Source organism: Falco peregrinus, chromosome 1, assembly GCF_023634155.1.
Source record: "Falco peregrinus isolate bFalPer1 chromosome 1, bFalPer1.pri, whole genome shotgun sequence".
In the NCBI taxonomy this organism is placed as follows: domain Eukaryota; kingdom Metazoa; phylum Chordata; class Aves; order Falconiformes; family Falconidae; genus Falco; species Falco peregrinus.
In genome coordinates this window covers 27,067,584-27,091,889 of record NC_073721.1, presented here as the reverse complement: position 1 = coordinate 27,091,889, position 24,306 = coordinate 27,067,584, and the positions used below count along the sequence as shown (strand labels likewise).

The following is a 24,306-nucleotide window of genomic DNA, read 5'->3' as shown; positions in this document are numbered from 1 at the left end:
TATGGAGTTAAATGTATGAAGTATACATTTAAAATAATGCAAAGCATACAGACAAGGGAATAGGGAATGTTTGTTCACATTCTCTTCCAATAATGGGGAAACTAATTTGCATTGAACACAATCAGTACACAGTGAGGCTGAAAGCAAGTCAAAACTGTGGAACCCCTTGCCACAGGCTTTTCAGAATGCTGACAAGTTTAGGTAGGTTCAGAAAAGAGAATGAGCAAGAAGAGGAGAAAAAACCATTCTGAAGCAATAAATATTGAGACATCACCTAAAGAGACTCCCAGAGGGAAATCCTATTTTTATACACCTGCGCCCCTCCCCTGGCATCTCTGAGTTCTCAGTGTAGCAGAATAGATTTTAGGCTGATTTCCCATAGCTATGCTTACATCTGTACCTGAAAAACTGGTTGTAAAAGTTAAAAACAAGGTACCTAGAAAGAACATGACTCAGCAGATCTAAGCACGATAACCTACAAAGAAACCCTTGCTTCTTTACTCACAGAAAACAGAGGATCAAGTAGAGAACTGATAGGTTATGGTAAGCCCCAAGAACTTTCTGACAAAATCTCTTCTCACTGAAGATGCTTAGTCACAGTGACAGAATCAAACACTAATTAAACTACTTCAGTTTAACAAACATCAAACGAGTCCTTCCACAGATTCACCTCTGAGTGCTCTGCATATTACCACAATGCAAATGGTAAAAATAATGAGGGGGATATATGAGAACATTTGATAAACACCACACCACTTTTAAACAGGCTATTGTAGAATGTCATGTTTCTTAAGATTAAGAAAGCTCAAAACACCATTATAAAATTCAAGATAACAAAAAGCATGATTATCACAGACTTTAATATTGTATAAATAAGACAAGTTACAAAATCCCTAACAATGATCACACACACACACAAATCTACTTGTAACTATGGAAAAGCCTGAAATTCACATAGGAAACAGTTATTATGGAGTGAAACATGCTTTTTGCTAGAGTAAAAAAAGCACCTGAAGGTCCAGCACATTCGGATTTGCCCTGTTTTGTCACCACTGCATTTGTATAAAACAGCCTACACTGTATCCATCACAATTACTGCCACATTACTATATTTTGCTTCCACAAGTAAACATGAGTTGCACAAAATTAATAGTGTCCAACCGAATCCCACCACCTTCCCTGTTTTGGTGCCATTTGATCAACCTGGAAACACTTGCCACAACAAACAGTTTTCACATGCAAAGAGAGTATACAATATTCTATACTCTGCACACTTTCCAATTCATTTCAGTACCATGACAGCCTGAAAAAGTGTAAGTATTAGGATGCTTTCAACATCTGTTAACAATAGCCTGTTCTCTGGACACAGGGAAGAATAGGAAGGTAAGTTCACGGGGAATATTTAAATCTTTCTTTTTGTTTTAGCTATGACAAACACTAAAACCAGTCAGCTTTGAACAAAATCAGCTGAAATTCTACATTATAAACTTAGTACAGCTTGTACAGCCTATTACCTCAATCCATACATATGTACAAACTACAAGTTACTTATATATTTGTCGGTTTGCTTATATGGCTAGATTTGTTTCCAAGTTTCTTCACAAACATGATGAAATTCTACATTTTGTAAAGTGATGTCACATGCATAACTGTCACACAATAGATGAAAAAGAAGATAAAATGAAGTTTAATGCTGGAGTACACCAAGCAGATGGCACTACCCAACTTTTAACAGCTGCAATCTTCACTGTTATTTTCTCAATAAAAAAAGTCTGTGTAAGCTACAGCACATAAACCTAAGCTACATTAGTAGCTTTCTTGATTGTCAGCAAGCTTGCTATTATCCATTAATCTCTCAGAATAAACTTATATGCAGCACTGTACATTTGTAAAATGTTTTCAGTCTGCTTTTATTTTTTAACGGTTGCCTATGGTTAAATAAAGTTAAAATGTGCTCAAATGTGGTTTCTTTTTTTATTATCAATATTCACTGTTGAGGGCAGTTATTAGTATTGGTATTCACAACGTTCTACCTAAGGCAATCCAATGTAATACTCAAGTGTAATATTCAATGAAAGGTGTTTCAACTAAGCAAAAACTATTTTTGAAACATTCAATGCACTAGTTATACACTGCACTTTTATCAAACCCCTCCAAACCTGAAAATCATTTTTTTAACACTGTGCATTTAAAGTCATAAATATGCGTCATGAAAGTCTTTACATTTAGTCATCCTCCAGTTCACTAGTAATAGCAACACATTTGAAGTTACCATCTTAAGATTATCATTGCTTTAAGCTGCTATTAAGAAAGCGTTGCTCTGCAAATGAAGATGACTGATTTATATGAAGCAATTGATCAACCAAATAATGTTAAAATTGGTAACATCATCTTATCATAAGAAAACTAAATATTTATTTCTCCCACTATTCAGCAAACAAAACATTTAGTAAATACTTTTACCTCTTCTCCGCCCATAGCTCCTGGCTGCATGTAAACACAGAAGAAAATTGTCGGTATAGCTGTCATTAGATTTAGCTCCAAAAGCAAAAGAAAATGTAGCTTCCACCTCTTCTCTTTTTCCCCTCCCCCCATAAAGAAGGAAAAGACATTACAAAAGTGCAAGATGAAATTCAGAAAACCCAAGACAAGAGAAAAAGTTTGAAGACGACACAACTGGGGAGGGAGGGGAAAAAGAAGAAAAAAAAAAAAAAAAAAAAAAAGGAACATACCTGCTGTGCAAGTTTTCTACATAGCAAAGGTATTAAAAAAAAAAATCAGGCACATCAGAATTACAGTACTATAAAATAATAATTTAGGATTATGGTTTTAAGAGGCAATAAACAATCAACAGTAATCCTAATTAAAATAATTCATTTTGCATTTTATTTAGTTGTGAACATATTTTCCAGTTATGTTTCAATTTAAATAATTAACCATTTGTAAATACTAACATCCTACCAAAACAGTATAAACTCAATAGCCAGTATGTTCAGACAAATAAAAACAGATTGACAAAACGTATTTATAACTACCAAAATTTATACAGCATTTCAATGAGACATACATCTATGGCAAAATCCACAATGTACAAGTGCAGAAGCATATTTCTTCATATAATGGGAAATGCAAAAAGCAGCATTTTTTGATCTGAAATTTTAGAATACCAGAAAACAATCTGGAAAACAGTGTCTGCTGCACAAAGACTTCAATCTGTCACAAAAGGTATCTGCGGTCTTCCAAGGTAATCAAATGTGGAAGGCTAGGGGTCAGGTTGTTTTTCAACAGAAAGTGAGCTTAGGCAGTAGGTAATAGAGCCTTGTTTTGTTCCTTTCTCTCTTCACTGCAATACTGTTTATGTTCCTCCTCCTTCCCAAACCCATCTCTTACTTCCAAAACACAATGCCTTCCAGCCCTGCCCCACACAGCCAGGTTTTAGGCATGATTCCTTCAGCTCTCCCTACAATCCCCTTTAGCCCACTTAATCTAGTTTCCACTCCCTTCTCCTATATCCCCAGTGTCCTCTACCATAAAACCTTCCATTCTTCCCATTTTTCTATTTCCATCTTCAAACGCACATCCCGAGGTGTCCCACCATACCCCTCAGTTTTCCCTACCTACTTTCCTTTGGCCAGAAATTCCAGGACAGGTCAGTTGCAGCTAGCTGTGAACTACTCATCCACTGATGGGTCCCCTGGCTGTCACCTCTGAGTGACTCCAGGGACTAACCAGAGCAAGGCTGAAGCTCCTTCAGCACAGGCACTAGTAACCTCTCTTCTACCCAAGTAGCTGCTTCTTCAAGCCCTGAAGAAACACTGTCGTGGACACCATACACCTATGTCTTTTTTCTCCCACCATCAATGAGGTCACAAAAGAGCAACTATAAGAGTTCTTCATTAGGGAAATTAAAAAATTTCAAGGGCTATGATGAAGAACTGCTTCACAACTTATGTTTAGCATAAAGACAACAGAAGCTGTTTGTGTGAACAACTATTAAGCTACAGTAAGGTAGCTGGTAAGCCCCGAAACAGACTCTGCTCTTTGCACAGCGTGCGATAGAGAGAGTTAATACAAGAGGCTGGCTTTGCAGCAAGAATAAAATCAATCCTCCTTTCAAGTCACTGCTAAAACCATACTTCATTACTTATTATAATGGCAAAGAATCATTGTCAGACCTCATGTAGCAAGTCCTTGTCTTGATGACTGCCCACACACCAAAAAAAAAAAAACCAAAAAAAAAAACTTATCAACGTTTTGAGAGTAATTTAGCTGAAAGAGGTTTCTCAAACAGAAGTCTACCAATCTAAAAATTAAATTTAAAAAAGTATTACTTCAGTATGACATGAAAAAGACTTCTGTGCTTCTTTTTAAGAAAAGAAAGCTTTATATGCTTAAGGTAAACATTTAGGCTCTGAACAAGGTAACAGTACATGATGGTAGAAATCTACCACAGGCTTCTGTAAATTTTAGAATAACCTATTGCATTCATGTATTATAACACATCTATGTTATACTGCACTGCATAATATTACTTTTATCTTAGATACGCCCTCACAAACATAGCCTTTATGTCCATAAATGAGTTTTACTGAAGGTATATTTACAATTGCCTGTAAATTCTAGCGGGAAAATAGTACAATACACTTGAACAGAAAGACAGTCTAGACAGCTTTCGCTGATTTAAAAACCTTACATCACATTTAAAAACTCAAAGAAGGTGAAGTTTCACCATTGTTGATTATATTATATATATACAAAGAATTTGAAAATGAACTCTGTTTTATGCAGTGTTTACATTAAAATGTTACTTTTTCCAACAAGCTGGCAATTATTCAGCAGGGCAACTTAAGAATGTCAACACACACTTTATTATGTTGTTTACGCAGAAAGAATGTGTCATTTGACACAAGTCAATAAAAAAATACCCGTCTTGTTAATAACTCAAAGTTCAGAGCACAACAGAATTACTAGAAGGAATGGTTCATCACATAAATTTCGTAAGACCTCCGGTTTAAGTATTTTGGAAAATAAAACATTTAGAAGTTCTTCTTGAATGGAGACATTTAGGAACCAATAATAAAATTATTGCGTTGTTAGAAACTATGAAGTTACCAGTGTTTTTCTGAAGTTACTTTCTCTCCTAGGCAATTCCAACAGAGGACAAAAGAAAGGAGACTGGGAGCTCCCAAAATTGTACCCACCATCAGTGAAGCTACTCCTATATACTGGTTTTGTTGCCAAATACGAATGTCATTTCATATAGAAAACCATCTCCTGAATTTCAAAATTCAGCACAAAAGTGATTCTACCCTAGGTACCTCATAGAACATGACAGTATTAATGAAAACCTAGCTGTTTTGAGAAGTGATGAGTGTGTTTTCCCATATAAAATATGAAATTGTTGCAAACAAGCACTGATTTGTTGTGTAACTCCCAAATCCATCACTACTGTGTCAGTGTTTCTGCACCCCTTTGCAACTTTCTTTAACTGACAGGTAGAAAGTTACATAACCACTATGTCCCAGATTGCAGGTACTCAAATACAAGGGAACAACACATTCTTTTTTACCCAATAACTCCCCTGAAACTATTAACTCACCTCATCCCAGAAGCTAAGTGTACTTTTACAAACATTACACTGTACGTTGAAGAACAGAACTCAAGCTTTTAACAAACAAGCAAACCAAACTCCCCAAACCCTAAATCTTGCAGTGAAATTAAGTAAATTTAGTGCTAATGCAATTGGAATTCTCAAAAGCCTGCAGTTAAGGATTACCCATTGTTGCAATAAATCAAAACACACTCAACAGAAATGCTCAAATTTTAGATGCATCTCAAAAAAAAGTTATATGAAACTGATGAAAAAGAACTTATTTTCTGATTTTTTTCCCCCACTGCTTTATTATAACATGGGACTGGTTCTGCATCCTGGATACAGATCAAATAGCATTTCAAGGAAATAATAAATTTGTGAATCCAAAACTAAATCAAACAAACTAGATCTACATTCTTTCCGTATCATAGCTAAAAGTGAATCTGAGCAGTTAATTTCAAATACAGAAATAACACCATTTATTTGTATTATCACATTTTATAGAGACTTAATATGAAGTATTTTGAGATTTTTAAAAACATTCTTTCTTCACTGTTGGTACTTATCTTATTACTGCAATAAAGTGTCCACAAGATCAAAGATAGATATTTCAAGGTAATCTTAAATGCATTTCTTCAATTGACTTAAAATAGCATTATCTCTAGGGAAAAAAAAGTCAACATGTCCAGATCTGAAATTTTGGAGCTAGAAGGGCTAAAGGAAGATTTATTTGACAAGACTGGGAACCTCCCTGATTTATAAAGGTACTAGGAATCTTATTCCTAACTTGAAAAACTCATCTGTAATCTTGAAGCAGCCACCAGTTCAAAACAATACTTGCTGTAAGACACTGTGTTCTCCAGTAAGTGCCTTTGGGAGACATTCTTGTCTTTGTTAATTTTAGCCAACTCATTTGCTATAATACAAATAAATTTTATTTATGTACATCTTTATGATTTTAAAAGTATCTACCATTCACCAACCTGTCTCAAATTACCCATGTGTAAAAATCATAGTTGCAATTCCGGCAAGACAAATCAAAAGTTTTGTCTTTGATCACTCTGTCAGTCCATGCTACTCTGTCTGAATGGTCAAGGTTATATAACAAACTGTCAAAATGGAGGGGGGGTATGATTTAAAAGAAGAAAAAAATTAAAAATAATCACTAAAAAAGAGCTAGGTAAGGAACATTTTATTCTAAAAGTGGATTTTCATACAGTTGGAAGTATATGAAAAACAGTAGCTACAGCAGAAGCAGTTTTAGTAACTTAATTTGTAGCAATCAATGTAAAAAATATATGCACATAAACATAGTTTACAATAAATACAACAATTTTACTAACTAAAAGAGGGGTCAAGGTTAACAAGAATAGTTTGCATACAAAGATGAGGCTAGTGCTTGAACCAGCTTGAGTTTACTGCATATAAAAAACTATTTCTTCAATAACAATTTCTGGATTTTATCTAGTAAGAAGAAAGCTGATAAATGAAGATGACAAGATAAAACTCCACTAAGCCATATGCCTAAAAGTTTGGGGGAAAATAAGAATTACATTTAGGAGAACAAAGAATTAAACTTGATCATTATCATTTTTGTGTTCCTTGCCATAGTATGGTTATACTGACTTTTATATGCACATAAATCTATTTGCTTCCAAACAAAGCTTTCTATATATTAATCTGTTATTTGCTGAACACTCATCCCACTTTTTCAGGGATAGCATTTGCAATTATTTATACTTCATCATGTTTCACCATTTGAGATTTGAGGGATAATTTTTCATGATGAGCAATGCAACAGAACAGCTTGTTTACGAAAATAATACTCTTTCTTCCCCTTTTCCTATAGCTACAGTCTTTTTAGAGAGGTCTTTGAAAGACAACATATAATCCAAATAATTCGCTTTTTGGGATTGAGTTAAATTATTGCTCATCTAAGAGTGCTTCAAAAGGTGGTTCTCAATTTCCACTGATAGATGGACTGGATGTTCAGATGGGCACTGCACTAATTTGGTGATATTAGCCTCAACAGTCCCTTCTGGCTCACTTTTTTTCCAATAATAGCAATGCAAGTGTTACAACAATCTCCCTGATAACATATGCTGACATACAACTGAATCCCATCATCGGGAAAATACAATCTACATGCAAGTTGTATGCAGTTAAGGCCCACATATGAGATCTCAAAACACTTGGTCAAACACACAAATTGCATTTGATACTCAAGACTATTGTTTAAACATCTTAGATCTTCCTTCCTCAGGCATACTGAGCAGCCAAGCATCTGTGCAGGAGGGAAGGCTTATGTATTTTACTTTCTTATAGTTTGGGGTTTTTTTAAAAAAAAGATTAATAAACCTCACATTTCTAACAGCCAGGCTGATAGGAACTTCCTTCATATTGCTTCCAATCTACCAAACCTAATTCTGGATTGCTGTCTTATCTCTTCTAGCATCATATATAATGCTTGTGGAACAGCCTGGCAAACCTTGTTCTTAAAATTCTGCAGAAACAGATGGCACTCACCCACAATAGAGAGGATCACACAGATGAAAGAAAAGCACATTGGTGAGGTTATGAGGCAGGAAAAGTGGTAGGAAAAAAAAACCAAACAAGATAGTAAAGAGCTATAATGTTGGATTAAAAGGAAGACGATTTAGAGAAATCTTCCTCTGCTAAAAAAAGACTTTAGCAGCCACTGACAAGAGATACTACCTTCAGTAACAGCCAAATCAGATCTCAGAAAAAACAGATGCTAATATAGAAAATTGAAAGGAAGAAAGAAGAAAAAGCATGTTTTATTGCTCCCCTGCTTCCCCCCCCCCCCTTTTTTTTAAAAAAAAATTGTACAGGTATAGAAGGGACTTTGAGGTATCAGCTTAGCCTGCCTCACAGCCCCCAAGGCAGCATCAATACGAACCGTTTGTACAGCTGGGTCTGAAAAACTTAACAAGGTTATGTGTAAAGTGACAGTTTGCACACTCTGAGACTCTCATGAACCCTGCTGCCTTTGCTATGTCACACTTCACAAGATCCCTTTTTTTCCCTCCAGTTAAATAAACGGATCTCTTCATGATCAAATTAGGTTTAGTTTGCAAAGCTTATTAGCTCTCTCAGTGTCTTTTATTCCTTTCTATTATTCTTTGTATGCTAATATGCTAGTAACCCATTAGAACCTGACCGGGCAATTGGGTTAAGGAGCTCAGCAAATTCCTATAGGCAGGTATAATATTATTATTGGAAGAGACTGATGGCCCTTGAAATTTTGCCACACGTTTTACCAGACTATTATCACTAACCCCCCCAAGATTTTATTAGCTATTAAACTGCCAACACAAGATTTTGCAAGACAAAAATTATTCAATAAATCTATTTGTAACGGTTCATTTCAAGGTATACCAACAGCACTGGCAAAAGATTTAAATATAAAATGCTATTTCAGCAACTCTGATATATCGAAACACTGTATGTGTTTGAAGACAATACATCAGAATGTAGGAAGAGCCAAGTACAATGGCTCTTAAGGAGACAAGGCAATTTGAAAAGCAATAGAAACATGAATATAAAAAACGAAATTGTTTTCCTGCCATTACATTTTCTGTCATTGCACAATGACTTGCCCTCATAATTATTATCTGTTAATAAAACATAGCCAAAAGCTCTACACAAACATCTAAAAAGGTGCCCCGAACTCTTGTCTTAATGTATTTTTCTGATTATTTTACTCAGAACAAACAGAATTAAATGACACTAATGAAAAGAAGAAAAGACAGTCAGATGGAGAGCAAATAGTACCAGACCTCACAGATGACACATTTTTGTATGCGACAAGAATGAACATTGGAAGCAGATGGAACATTTGAAGCCGAACAGCAGTGCAAAGTCACTGTACAGAGGAGCTTTAGGAAAAATAAAATTCCAGTATTTCACAAAGGGTTTATTCTCATTTGTTGGTTTAACTACCTTTAGACTAAACTAATTTTACTGAAGTAAGTTTGTTTGGGATCCCAGCAATACAGTTCAGTCCTTCATTAGAAAGATCACACACCCTCGTTTATTCCCCATCTCCCTTCTCCACCTGCTATACTTCTTTCTCACTGAAGTTTGTTCTTGGCTTTCTGGAGTTCACAAGCAGCATAAAAGATAGCTCACTACCTAGCACACAGGTGACTGTATTCATGCTGACCGTTTAGTCCTATTTCTATAGCTGATTAAAAAGGAAAACTTAACTCAAGGGAACTCCCAGTGTCCCCCCAAACAGAAGCAATGGCTACAGAAATGAATGACTGCAAAGGGGAGTGATCCCTAGCATGAGAAGGGGAGGGAGGATACCTTTCAGTTAATTTTGGCAAAGCACATTGTTTTCAGACTTTGCTTAGTACTTAAACATAACTTCTAATAGGTACTGCAAACATCTACTAAAAATATCATCAACAGATGGTTTCCCTTTAAGTTCATACATGAATTTATGTAAATAAAATCAATAGTTCAATTTATGCCACATTTCCCCTAGAAATTACAGTATCAATTTAATAAGGTGCTGTAGATGAAAGTTTGTAAGAATTCTTCTACTAGAGAAATTTCAATTATAGATAGTATAGACAAAAGCTATGACTTTTTCCCTTTGCACAATATTTCAGATATAAATATTTGCATTTTCCTTTTGTTTAAGTGCTCTTTTGGATTATGCTCAGATCTCACCGAATATAAGAACATTGCATTCCTCAACAGAAGCCTAATTCTGATCGAAAACTTCAACTGCTTCTATAAGTGTTTATACACATGTGCAACAGTTTGTGTATATATGCAAGCATAACACCATTAACAACAAGAAGAGATTAATAATAATTATGCTTTTGAAAGTAATCTCTTCTGTCTCACTAGTTTTATTATTTCATAACTCAGTGCTTTGAGATGATTATTTACACTTTTCCCTGAGCAAGTAGCACCTTCCCTCAAACGAAACAATCCCCTTGAACAACTGTCTGTAAATGTTGAAGACTGTTGGGAAAACCCCTAGTTTCAAAAGGCTGTAATCAGTAAATAAGAATACCAGCTGAAGTACAGTTGACAGTGTTGCCATAAAGAATAAGAAGGAGCTAAAGAGACAAACACCCTCCAGAAAACTTTACTTCACATGTTGTAGGCAGAAGGGAAGTTTTACATTGCTGTTGGCCTGAGCCTACGTTGTCTTCCAGCTTCAAAAGACTGCGTATACTGCTAGTAAGAAATTGAGCTTTGAGTAATAAATCTTAAAGATTATTACTGTGTCTTCACAGGAAAGGAGAGAAATGCTTATGTAGCAATGAGTATAAATAGAACATGATGTTGGGATTTGCAGATTCAACAGACAGTGTTTGGTTTTAACAAAAATTATATATAGGTATTATAAGTATCATGATTTCTAAAAGTTACGTTAAGTTCTCCAAATAGTTCAAAAAAATCCTGGGATGAAATATCCTTTGGGGATTTTTAATTTTATTTTACTTATTTTATTTTTTTAAACCCAAGCCACAATTATGGCAGCACAGGAAAGCATATTTCTTCTTGGACTAACTTTCCTTAGTCTATTTCCCTGTGACAAGGGGAATGAACCACGTGGGAATTACATAGTCCTAAATTTCTCAATTTTAGCTGCATACAGAAGAGCATTTAAATCACAGAATGTAATTTTTAATGTACTTGAATACTTGCTTTTATTCTCAATCCTTCAAAGATTTAACAGCAAAACCCAACAGGTTTCACAGTACAATAATTCTAGCTTCTGGGCTCTTAGTAATAGCCAAAAATGGTGCGGCCTTGAAGAGAAGAGATGCAGGAGACTGGAAATATATGGGAACTTACCCAGACTTTTGATTTGCACTGAATTCCATTCAAAAGAACAATCACTACTATTTTGCATAAATTGTGTATTTATGATTCCAGGCTTATGCAAGTCTGTAAATAGTTAATACTTCAATAAACCCATAATATTTTAAATACTGGAAATACATAAATATATTTTCTTTAGGTCTCTCAGTCAGCTACATTAATATTTTAGCCATACAGCAGGACTATAGCTGCAAAGGATTTTTTTTTTTAATAAACAATTAGATTAAATAGCTGCTGTAAAAATTGCAAAGTAATTAGGAAGAAATATTTTCTGAAATATTACTTCCATTAAAAAGGCAAGGGCTTTTTTAAGTTTATCTGGCAATGACAGGATAAAAGCGAGTTGTCCCAAAATGAAACAACCCTGATTTGCTACAGTACAGAATATAGTGTAGCTTTTTGTATTTCATTCCTGTCTTTCAAAAAATCTCTGTAAGACTTTGTAAGAAATACTGCTATATATTCCATAGTAACTGTCAATTTTTAAAAGTAACTCAAATTCAACCATAATCTCCCTTCCGCATGATTATATTACTATTACAATCAGCTTATTGAAATGCCCACATTAGAACAACAAATACATTCTGAGATCAGAATTCATGTCAAATAGCAGCAGGCTGTATTGTGTAGAACTTATTCACACACACGCACACCCACATGAACAGCTTCCTCTTTTAACAAAGTCTTTAATTAAATGGAGAACTTCCAGTTAATTACTTTATTTCCTGTAATTTCACATGTCCATAGGAAAATGAGGTATATATGCTAACTATGACAACAGAAACCCTGCAAAATATCACCCCATCATTAACAGTGTAAAACTTAGAAAAAGAGCGCAAGCAAAGTCTTACAAGATCCAAAAGCTGGCATTTAAAGCCAAATGTCAAACTCTTGCATCTTTTTACAGATTTTCAGTTCTTCACATTTATAAATTATTTTTTAATTCTGTTTGGTACTACACAAAAACCTGCAGTTTTCAACTACACACAGTATAACAAACTGTGCAAAGGCAAAACAATTTGAGAGGGGAGTCAGTAAATTAATCCTAACACCTCTAATAATACATTGTAAGCAAAACAAGGCATTTCAAAATAGTTCTTCAGATTAGATGGACAAAAACTATACTTTGATTTGCATAGTTCAGTTTTACATTATTCTGGTGGTGCCTAACACCCCATTCTCCACCACCACACACCCCCAACACAAGGCTCTCTCTAGAGCATCCAGATCCATTTTCTGAATAGAAATGTTCATGACTGGATCTTTTTTTAATTTTTATTTTTCAACACAAACAAAAGCAATAATCTTTCAGTGAAGTGCAGCCCCACACTTTTTCTTCATTATTTAGATGTCCAAACATTCTCTCCAGTCCTGTCTACGTTATGTTTTCGGGAAACCAACAAACTCTATCAGTCAATGTAATTGTATGCAAAACTTCTAACAACTTATCCCAACAAGAAGAAATATGTCTGGAAAGATATTAGAAATTACAGATTTAACACACATACACACCTACAAAAGAGGGAACAACAAGGCATCATGAAGCTTTCAGTGGAACACACAAAGCTATTCTAAAGCTAATATAAAGAATCACCAATTCTACCAATAAAATTAGAGATGAACGATTTATGAAAAGAGGGTGCAACAACTTCTATGCAAATATTATTATTATTACACACTTATGTCTAACTGTACAGTTATGTACACAACAAATGTAAGAAATAATAACACTACAATATTAGTCACTAGATATTAACTACTTACTGTTAAGAGCCATAATATTGTCTGTTCCTGGATGATGGAAGTTTATTCCCATACGCCCTGCAATGTAAATAAAAGCTATTTTTAATGTTTTTATTTCAAAACTGAATTAAATTCATTAATATGAAAAATTGCTAAAGTGAATGAACATTCAGGGTAGCCAAATCTTCAACCTACTGAAGACAACTTCCCAAGAATACATATTTACAATATTTAACTCCATAGTACCTCAGTGTTATGTATTTAAAATACTGAAAATCACAAACCAAACAATTAAATAATTATCTTTGAATACCTCCCTTCCCTTTGTAGTAGGAAAATAATTACATTTACCCTTTCAAAATAAGGCCTCAAAGTTCAACCTTGCAGTTATGCCACTTATAGTTAGCTTCAAGTAACAGGTACAGCATTATAAAAACTCCACTGAACTGGTAAAAATAAATCACTGTTTTCCATACCACCTGTGACACCAGAAGCTCTTGAGTTAATTGCTGGAGAGAAGAGTGCTTACCCCAGTTTTGTATTCTTCCCTAAAAAACCTGCTATGGCTTACTACTCGAGACAGGACACTAGGTTGGAGGGAGTGTTATTCTCATGGAGTACTTTCATATATACTTTGGGAAATATTTATTCTTGACCCATAATACAGAGCCATCATATACAGAAGGTTCACCATGAAATTCAAATGAACTCTGCTAGTGCCAGTTTCCAGGAAGCTAGAGAAATACAAAATAGTACCAGTTTTCTCAGGTGAGATTTAACACTTGAAAGCTTGGCTTAAGATCTTTGATGACTACAGGAACTGGAAGTGGGAACCAATTTAGATGGTTACTTTGTTTCAAAGGAGACTCAGTCCACTTTTACCATCCAAGCAAGAAATGAGCCAACTCTGCTACTGTTAAGATTCGTTTTAGATAGTATTTAACCAAGCTGAAGTATTAAAAACTTACTCTGAAGAAACTGTGTAACAGGACTTTCTTAATTAAAACCCTGAAACAGTTTAAAAGCTGTAATTGGTATTAGTCCTCATGTAGAAAAATATATAAAAGAATCATTATAGCCACATAAAACTTTTATTTAATTTAAGTAACAACTTAAGTTACTTATAAGTGTTGTAATCCACTTCATATGCTCTCCGTTTCTCCAGATTTGTGGTTAAATTCGGAAGCAAAGGAAGCAAGCAGTTTACATTTCTTCACTACATAGGCACTCAAATATGGGAGCTCAAGACCTACTTACTATACTGAAGAGCCAATATAACCATTAAGTTGCTGTACTTCTGCAAAACCAAGTTTTAACAACTATGCTTTGACAAAGCAGAACTAAAGCCAATCTTTTCCAACATTTTTAGCTCCTAGTGATAAGTTAAAGCCTTCTATTTCTAGTCACAGAAACTGCAGTGCTGTAATTAATATTCTTTCTGAACAGATGCAACATGAACCTTCAGTACCCTTCTGAAACGAAGTCACAAGCAGTTTAAGAAAAGCAAATATTTATTTTCTTCACATCATAATTTTCTGATTCTTTCAGAAAGAAGTGCCACCACAATAAGACTACGAAGCAAACAGCACCTCCAGAAAGAAGTGAGGGCAGAAAGAAGGTAAATAAACTTTCCATTTTCACTTTCCAACTCCTTGCACAAAGCTTCTTAAAGAGATCTTCATTAATTACTGTCATAATTCTCTTATACATATTTTCATATTGATCTGGCACTACAGAGACATTAAAGCTGCTATTATTTGTTAGCATAAGCTTGTGCTAAAATATTTCAGAAATCTTGCGAGACTGACATTAATTCCGTTTTCTTTAACAGCATATTAATGAGTGTGCGGTTACAGGTATTACTTGTAAAGAGAAAAGGTGTATATAATAATCTATACTTGTAAACTAATACTTGTAATAGACAAAAGGGAACAGCTATGAAAAAACAAGAGTAAAATTTGAATGCATAATGCTTGGATGGGCCCTTCTCTTTTCCTTTGCTGGAGCTGAAATTCTGCTGTTTGACCAGCTTCAGAAATAGAATCGTATCTGTGACATCTGGGTTTGTTTTTTTCCTCCCTCCAGGCTGTCACTGGACCAGGTGCTGCTTGTGTGACATTTTGTCACCTGCCCTTGGCCTGCTATTTTTAAACAGTTCTTGTCAGCTATCTTTTAAGAGGAGCAGAAAATACAGAGCAGCACAAGCAGAAGAACATGTTCTCACACTGAGCTAAGCAACAGTGCAGAATAATTCTGTACATCTTCAGAAGTCCCCTAGTGCAATTCTATAGAAACAAATTAAAGGAATACTTTCAAAACACACCTGTATTAAAAGCATTCAAAACAGATTGGTAATGGTACAATTATAAGACAATTAGTTAATAATTATATAGCCTTTCATGTTAGCTACAACATTTGAGTATCATCTTGTTTTGAGCAAATTATTCAATTGAAAACAAAGGCCACATGCAGATTACAAAACTGTGTAATTATCTAAGGAAAAAGAAGAGAGCACAAGAAGGAAATTATAAATATATTCATTTAAAGGTGCAACGTAAGACTAAAATGTAATTAAGAATATGCACTTTCAAGGACCTATTTGGGTTAAACGCAGGAATTACTATCAGTAAACAATTTTAAGAAAAGCACATGTATGCTACCTGGACCTTTATGAAGTCTATATAAGCACATATTTCTAATTATAGTTTTAAGACAAAATCTCTGGATAAAATTTCTACTTTCAAGAATCTTAAGCACAATAATCAAAAACACAGAGAAGTTAGAGCACAGACGTTATGGACTCCAGCAGTTCACTGAAGTCATAAATAGGAACCCTTCCAGTAACAACATCCCTAGTACTTGTATTAGGTGTACATCTGCCATTTTCAGTTTGCCTGTCTTGGTTTCATAATTGAAAATATACTCAGTAGATAGTTATGTGCTTTTATAACACACACTTATATTACTGCAGTTAGGCTGCAACAATAATCACTCTTTTACATAAGTCTTTTCAATTCCTAATTTAAAAAAAAATAATCCAGTTTTATACCTCTTGGTCTTTAAGCATTTCAGAGTATGAGGGTTGAATGATTCTTGTATAGCCCAGGCTCCTCTCTTGCACATTTTAACATTGTTAAATTCCTTAAATTCTCTCTCCTAACAGCATTTGGAGACACTTTTCTGGTTGGACTGCCTAATTGTTCTGCTGCATGTCCAATATCATGCTTGTCATGGCACAGTGCCAAATTCCTTCTTAGAGCACATCTCAAGTATGCACATCTTCTCTTCTGTATTATATTGGAAATATGACATTAAATGGAAATTAACTTCACCTCATTCTTAGTAGAAAAGAGTCATGATTTTGAAACAATTCTGAAATCTTTCCAATAACTTAAGTATACCCTTCCCACATAGAATCTCTTTATTAAATCTTTCACAAATATTTAATCTGATCTTTTTTTTTTTCAATTGTCTAGATAATTTCAAGTTACACAAACAGTTTTGAGAAAGACTGGTGTTCCAGAAATAACAAATCTGGATATCAGGCACAGCTTTACCACTGTTGCAGTTTTTTGACAGTGTTTACTGCCAGGCTTTCCTGTGGTTGTCCCCTTAATCTTAACTTTAAAATCCACTATTTTTAGCAGATATTCAAGCTTATAAGCACAATCTGTTTACAAGTGTAAAACCAATCTATAACCTCATCTTTGTATAGATATGCTGATATTACCATTATTTTTCTGCATCTGAAACAAACACCAGTGATTAATCAGTTCCAGATCTGTAACTATTGTTTTTACCTTAAGGGACTTGTGAATTTATTTTCTCTTTTTATTCATTTTCTTTTCCCGAGTGCCTATGGTTTTTTTGGACTTGTGAAAGCCTGATCAGATCCTGCCACGAACACTCACTCAGTGAAGGAGTTTTAAGATTACAGTTACCTGTTCTCATCATTTTCACGTTACAAGAACCAATGTTCATTGGTTATGTCTTGAGTAAAACTCACACTAATTCAGCAATTGGTATTTTGCATAAGGTTTACTAGAAAATAGCAAAGTTGACCTGCTTTTTACCTTTCCTGAACTTACAGGGAATGAGAGCTTCCTGTCGTGCAGTTCTTAAAATCATTATTGATATCATTATTGATATCAGTTCAAAGTTATGAGTAGTGACTCCAATGGCAAGGTCAAATGAAACTGGCAACAGGATTAGGTCTGCTATACTTCCTTAGTAATAATACCTCCTTTATCATTCTTATCTTTTCTATCAAATTATTTCAGAGTTGGTGCCAACAACAGGCATTACAAAACAGCAATGGTTATTGGGATGGATAGATAGCAAATGGGGTAGAGCAAAGGTTAGACACAGACACATGCAAAAATCAAAGCCAGAACAGTATTCCCTCAAACATCTGAAATAAGATTATTTTGACCCATATGTATTTGGGGGTCTACTTTAAGCACAGCCTAACAACACACATACACCCCCCCATACCCCAGCTCAACCACGAGTCTTCGCTCCATGATTCACAAATGGCCAACAAGCATGAAGTACATGTGTGTATATACAAGAATTTTAAGCATTTTTACCTGAGTAGACCTCAAACCGCTCTCTCCCCTCTTTCCCCAAAACTACAGGCACCTGAAACTGGTGCTACACTAACTCAGCGTACATGCACAAAACAGTTTCAAAAGCAAGAACTGCGTAAGCAAGGGTCTGCACAGAGAATCATAAAAATAAAAGGTAACTCCCTGAAGAAGTTTGATGGCTTTTTTTTTCTTCCCTTCTTCCCCCCTCCCCTCTTTTTTTTTTTTTTTTTTTTGAGGTCTATCTGCCATTTGTTCACACATAATTTAAACACCTACTTGCAACTTGCATATCTTTTATACATCAACATACTCAGCAGAACAAAAATACTAGTATTTGCCAGAAGGGAAATACTAAGAACGATTACTGGAGTTACACATCTGTATTTTTACTGTGCAAATACATTGTGGCAATGTGAACAGAACTGTATAATTATCATCTGTATCAGTAACAAAGTTTGCTGATACTAACTTCTTCCTACCACTGACTAAACAAATACATGCCATCAGTAGAGAAAGCAACCTATAAAATATAACAGCATCTACATTACAAGAGAATGCACTTTTCCTAAGTAAATAGCTCCAATTAAACACAAAGTCTTGCATATATTTTAGTACAAAGATTTTTAGCTTGAAAACAGTTAAATTTTCAAAACAGTAGTACTTTAAAAGCAAGACCTGATGAACATAAAAAGAAGTTTAGCTTTACTTCTAAAATACACCAATATGAAAGCAGATTTTTCCATTAGCAGTCTATGCCAATATATACAAAACGCTCATAACAGTAGAGAAGTAAGAAAGACAAAAAGGGCTTTAGGTCTCTGGGGCCAGTCTTCAATAGTACAATGAAAAGATGGAAATAAAGAGAAGGAAAAATGGGTATCTGCATCAGCACTCCTTAAACTAAACAAAACAAACAAAAAAGCACCATCAGTCCTGCCCAAAACAGATTCAGCAGGTCAAAGACAAGGACATGCTGGATGCCAGCAGCAAATTAGACAGTATGATCACACTACAGGATCATTGATGAAAACACTTAATTTAAGAAATATGAACCATTTAATGGTCATATTCTGTACTGAAGAGAAAAATATTACAGAGAATTTTCTTAAATACACAGAGTTTCAAATGGAAAGGAAATAAGAGTATGTTTCCTTTAAAAGGATTAACTTGAGTGGCCTAGTTTTACACACAAATAGATGTGCAAACACACCGGTCTGCTCACTCTGGTTTTTACATGCATTTACAGAAAGGTGTCTGAGGAGCATCAGGATTTCGAGAAACACTGTTACAGTGCACTTTTTTCTAATGAAGTGTTGCAAAAAGCTGTAAATGGGTGGCACCATTTCCAGGACTGAGATGACAACATTTGTTCTGTTTGCACAACCTTTGTGTTCAGTTGCTGACTGCAAACACAAATACGATCTATTCACCTTCACTCTTCTCAGGTCATGTGGCAAACTTACTGCTTTGCTTACAAAAAGCCTATGAAGAATTAGAGCTGAACAAAATCTGATGGCATGCACTGAATTAACTAAAGATCAAGGTGGAAACGTAAAGGTCCATTCTATATGTATTAAAATATCATCCAAGCTTTATACAATCTTTAAACACTCCTGTCAAACCTCAAACAACAGTTAAATGTAAACAGGAAATCTTGAAATCTTACTTAGTTTTCATGTGACCTGATACAGTCTTCACAATAGTTAAAAAGTAGTAACGCCAGTAACTCCAGTTTTCCGCTGTCCAAATATATGGTGTCATTCATTTTAAATACTGAAAATCAAGATAAAAAGTTTCCCCACAGACACTGTTTCTACCTCTGAATGAATACATTTGTATTCAAAGTCTCAAACAATCTCAGAACAGCAAATGCTAAGAGATAGTCAGGGAGCATGTACATTCTACTGAAATATTATGACATAATCAACACATTTGATGTAACCTTCTGCAGTATGATATTCATTACAATTAGTTTTAATAAAGCCTACTCTTTAAATTCTCCTTGTACATATGTTGTCTCCAAGTACTCATACTTGAAGATGTCACATTCATACTTTTTTAAAACCTCAGAATTTTTGTTAGTTAGGGATTTGCACATTACAAAGTGTGTTTCCATTCTGATTTAAAATAAAACCCAAATATTAGTTAGCTACTGTAAGAGTAAATTTAAAATATTTCAAAAGGGACATGATTTCTCTCCTCAGTTTTATTTTTTATTCAGTTTCATGACCTATCAGTAGCACATGTGCATAGCATACGATCTAACACAGCTGAAATGTTTTATTTAATTATTTAAAAATAGAACAAAGGCAGCTGCTAGTTACTACTGATCAAAATATTTTTTATAGATCAGAATGCCTCTGTTTGTGTTGTAATGCAATAGTTTGACACGGATAAACTTATTGCAACAGTGACATATTACACCATAGACAGAAGACACTTTGATGTAGAAAAAAATGTTTTTGTAGTAAGTAGCATCTACCCACAGCTATTCTGATAATTCAGTTTTGCCCCACAGCATTAGGTAGAAGCAGTATGTAAATACCAACAGGTTACAAAATGCTGCAAATATACCCTTTCCTTGTTAAAGCAAAACTCTCTCCCATAAAATACATTATAAGCAACTAAGAAAACAGACAGTTCAGGAAAAAACATCTTAGAAGATATTGCACACTTCCATCACATAGGCCTGGTTATGACTGACACAGGAAACAACTAGGCACCCTTGGCCATATACAGTAACTAGTCTTTAACTAGAAGAAGCTTAACAATTCCTTTACTGTACTTTGTTTCTCCTTTTTGAAAGGAGAACAGGATTTATGACTATTGACTGAAAGAGAAGAAAAGTGTTCAACCTGGTCTTGATTGCACAGAAAGCAGGTAAGGAAGCCTGCCTAACTGCCTTGAGAGAAAACAAGACTTGCTTTTTAATGAGTTTGCATTCTTTAGCTCTCAAAAGCATGAAAATGGCAAACAATTTGTAAAGTTACACAGTTCCCAGACTACAAGGACAGAAAGACAGGAACATACAGCAGGGTACCCCTATCTGGCAGAAAATGCTGAGAAAAAAAAAATCAGTTTTAGAAAGAAACAGAGTAAGAGCTGCCTCCAAACACCTCCTCCCAAGACCTGGCTCAAGATAAAATGTGATGTAGATGGGTAAGCTGGTTATTTACCCTAGTCCAGAAACCTCAAAGCTAGGTATCAAATCTCTGTTACAGCAAGAAACACCCAAAAAGAACTAAGTGACTCTAGCTCTCCTAGCTGGAGAGCACCAAGCCAGCCTGTCACACTGTCTTAGCACTCACTAAACACAAGTAATTCAATATTGCAGGACTGAGCATCAGTTAGCTTCTGCTGCACTAACAATACTTCAGCCTTTCCCTTGTTCCACACTTGAAAGCAAACACCACCACCCCGGAAAAGCCACTTAATCACATGTACTCTCAAGGCCCAGTGGATCACGCCTAAAAGAAGTGGCCTGCTGTGTTGACCTTGAAATAAACTCAATTTCCATTGCCTGCAGGACAAAGTCTGATCATACCTCAGATTCAGAGAAACTATAAAGCTTCAGCTATTACAAACAAGTGAACAGGCTTTTCCTTTCCCATCCCTGAGCTTCTCCACCACCTCCACTGAACAACGTAGAGCATGAGGAACTTACACCCAAGAATGAGAAGAAAATATTCCAGAACCATTTCAATTTGGTCTTCACATCAGAATCTTTTATGGTTTCCCATCCACATTCTAACCTACAGCCTTTGTTCTATATCTGAGATAATTATGTTTTGTTTCAAGTATCTGCTGGGATGCAAGGGGGCACATATGCCAAGAGGGGCTATGTTCCAAGCAATGTTTCAAACTTCCAATAAACCACCTGCAATATTTTACTAATGAATACATATGCAGACAATACTTCTAAAAATATGCATTTCCTCAAGACTTTGTTGCTAGCAGCAGGCTGAAATGATCCTGAAATAGCTGCACTGGCTTTGTAACATGCATTGGAGGCTCCAAGATATGCATAGTTTTTCTAGAATTAAATCCTTCTGTGTTTTCAAAATCAGAGGCTTTTGGTACTTCGCCTTTTTACCTCTTCTGTTTAAAAATTTGGGTAGTAAATATAAGGGCAACTGACATGCAAGCACTGTTAGCTAAAATTTTTTGAGAAAACAAGGCTTGTTTACCAAAAGGCAAACCAAAAGTCATTTGAAAGCCATATCACTGTTTTTCTTTGTTTTTTAAACAAGGATTTGTGGCTGGTTTACTTTCTTATCTATACAAGAAAAAGCTACACAGAACCTAAGAGCAGACAGTCACAGATGCCAGAGGAAGGGAAGGTTTAAAAGGGAAACACACACCTAGTTTACTCCTGAAAGACAGAGGAAATAAAATGAAGAGGAAGTAGCTATGGGATTTGATTAAATTAATAAGATTGAAGAAAAAGCAGTTGAAATTTTGCACAAGAGGCATTCACACAGTAATGTCTATGAGAAACTGAAAAATCAAACCGAATGACATAACCAGTACATTCAAAAAGCTTCAAGGTAAAAATAAATAAAAACTTGAACATTACTTAAGAAACAAGCAAAAGCAAGCAGAGTCAGTAGCATACTTTCTCAAGGTGATTACAGACTAAAACATGCTGCTACTTTAAGGGGGAGAGCCAGAGGAGAGCAGGATAAATAAGAAGAAAAGCAAATTAGTTTAGAAGACAAGATTAAGTGAAATTTGAGGAAGGTGCAGAGAAGGACAGCAGTTGAAAACCTTCTGCATCTTTGGTGGAGGAAAAGCAGAAATGTGAAGGTACAGGGGAAGAGTCAAGACCAGTTTTCACAGAAAAGGCAACAAAAAAATGCAACAGGAAAGCGATTTGAGGAGTAGATCAATGTTTGCAGAAAACTAGTTAGGCTTTCATGAAAAGGTTTCAGTTAAAATAGTAACACAGATCTGTTTAACAAAGAGGAAGACACTTCTTGGAAGGGAGAACAAACATGTCCTGAAACAGCCACTCCTATGAATATTGCCAGTCATGCTGCATAGGGTGAAAACAGAAGTAGAGGAAAGTGCATGCTAGGTCAAGCCAAGGCTGGAGGTTAGCAAAGTAAGCCCTGTAGTTAGAGGGAAAAGAAAGCAAGGCAGGGAATTAACCATATTCATGGGGGAAAAAACAGCTGGGCAGAGACAGAGATAACTAATACTAAACAAGACTTCTCCCAGCAATTACTGGACTGGAAGCTGCTAGACAGCTAAGTAACAAGGCAGAAAGGCCAAAACAGGTGAGCAGCACTAAATGAGGAAATGAGACAGACAGAAAGAGCCTGTCCAGTAAGTGACAGAAATGTTTGTTTAAGTAAAGCCAATGGTCGCACTAGTGAATAGAAAAGATCAACTCAAACTTTACAATTAATATTCAACTCTTCAGTTTTACATTTTGAGCAGAGGAAAACAGCTCCTACTGCTTTCAGATGTCCATTTAAATTAGTCAGTCTTCTACATAAATTGAGAACCTAGGGGAGATGAAAATATTAAGTTTGATTTGGAAAGAATACTTTTCTTTAAAAGCATAAAGATGCTTAATGAAACCAAGAACTTCATTTCTACCTCATGCAAAATACCAACATTACATAGCATTATGACACTCTGTTACAGCTGTGGAAACCACTTGCAACACTTATAGAGACTACATCAGCTGAGTATTGGAAGCTATTCTTGATAGAATGACCCGACAACACAAAGGAATTAAAGATTTGTACCCATTATTATTTTATGTGCTAATATTCTGACTAAAATACATTTCAAAATGGTTATAAAGAGACAATAATGGAAGTATAAGTAAAATTGCACTTACATGATGTTAAAGTCTTTTTCTAGAGTAATACAATTTCTAATCCAATCTTTCATTTTTTCCATGCTCAGGTTCAAACAGAAATTCAGTCTTTAAAAAATTAGTCTCAAGTTGTATACTTAAATAAATACCAATTTTAAAAACCATGACGTTTTAGCTAGATTATAATACATTTAATAAGATACAATAAATACTTAAAATCTACCTACCAGCAATTTGTTGGTTTTTTGTTTTGTTTTTTTTTTAATAACAGCCATATGAAACGTATATCCAGCAGAAATCTCAATTTTCGTGAGCTTGTTTGTTATAAGTTTCAGGTTTACACTTATTTTGGAGGACTATGATCAGAATAGACATGAGACAGTATTTCTTTCCATTTTAGGTAGCTGAATAATGGCTAAAGACACATGAAGGCTATATAGCACAGAGAATTTCAAGATAATAGTGGAAAGAACGGGTTACATGAGCAGAGAGCACAGAACTCAGTCTGTTATGGTTATAAAAAAAACCCAAACAACTTTGTACCCAGAAAGATGGTGAAAAAGGCACAAGACCTTAGACCAAGAAAAAAATATTTTTCCACATGTAACATATAAATGGGGAGAGGAGCAAACGAGGCAATCGTGTATATAAGCATTAGCATAGGAAATGCTATACACAGC

General features: G+C 35.0%; 1 protein-coding gene across 4 annotated transcripts in view; it reads right to left on the bottom strand.

Annotated features, from left to right (window-relative positions):
- The window catches only part of CPEB3 (cytoplasmic polyadenylation element binding protein 3), a 92,552-nt gene that overhangs the window by 34,203 nt on the left and 34,043 nt on the right, over positions 1-24,306 (bottom strand). For 2 of the 4 annotated variants that reach the window (XM_027788899.2, XM_027788895.2), the window contains exons 4-5: positions 13,229-13,285; positions 2,464-2,487 (exon numbers count right to left, since the gene is read on the bottom strand). In XM_027788899.2, coding sequence (XP_027644700.2) covers positions 2,464-2,487; positions 13,229-13,285 — 81 coding nt within the window. The remainder of the gene's footprint in view (positions 1-2,463; positions 2,488-13,228; positions 13,286-24,306) is intronic. The other 2 variants (XM_055792412.1, XM_055792461.1) reach the window with 1 other exon arrangement.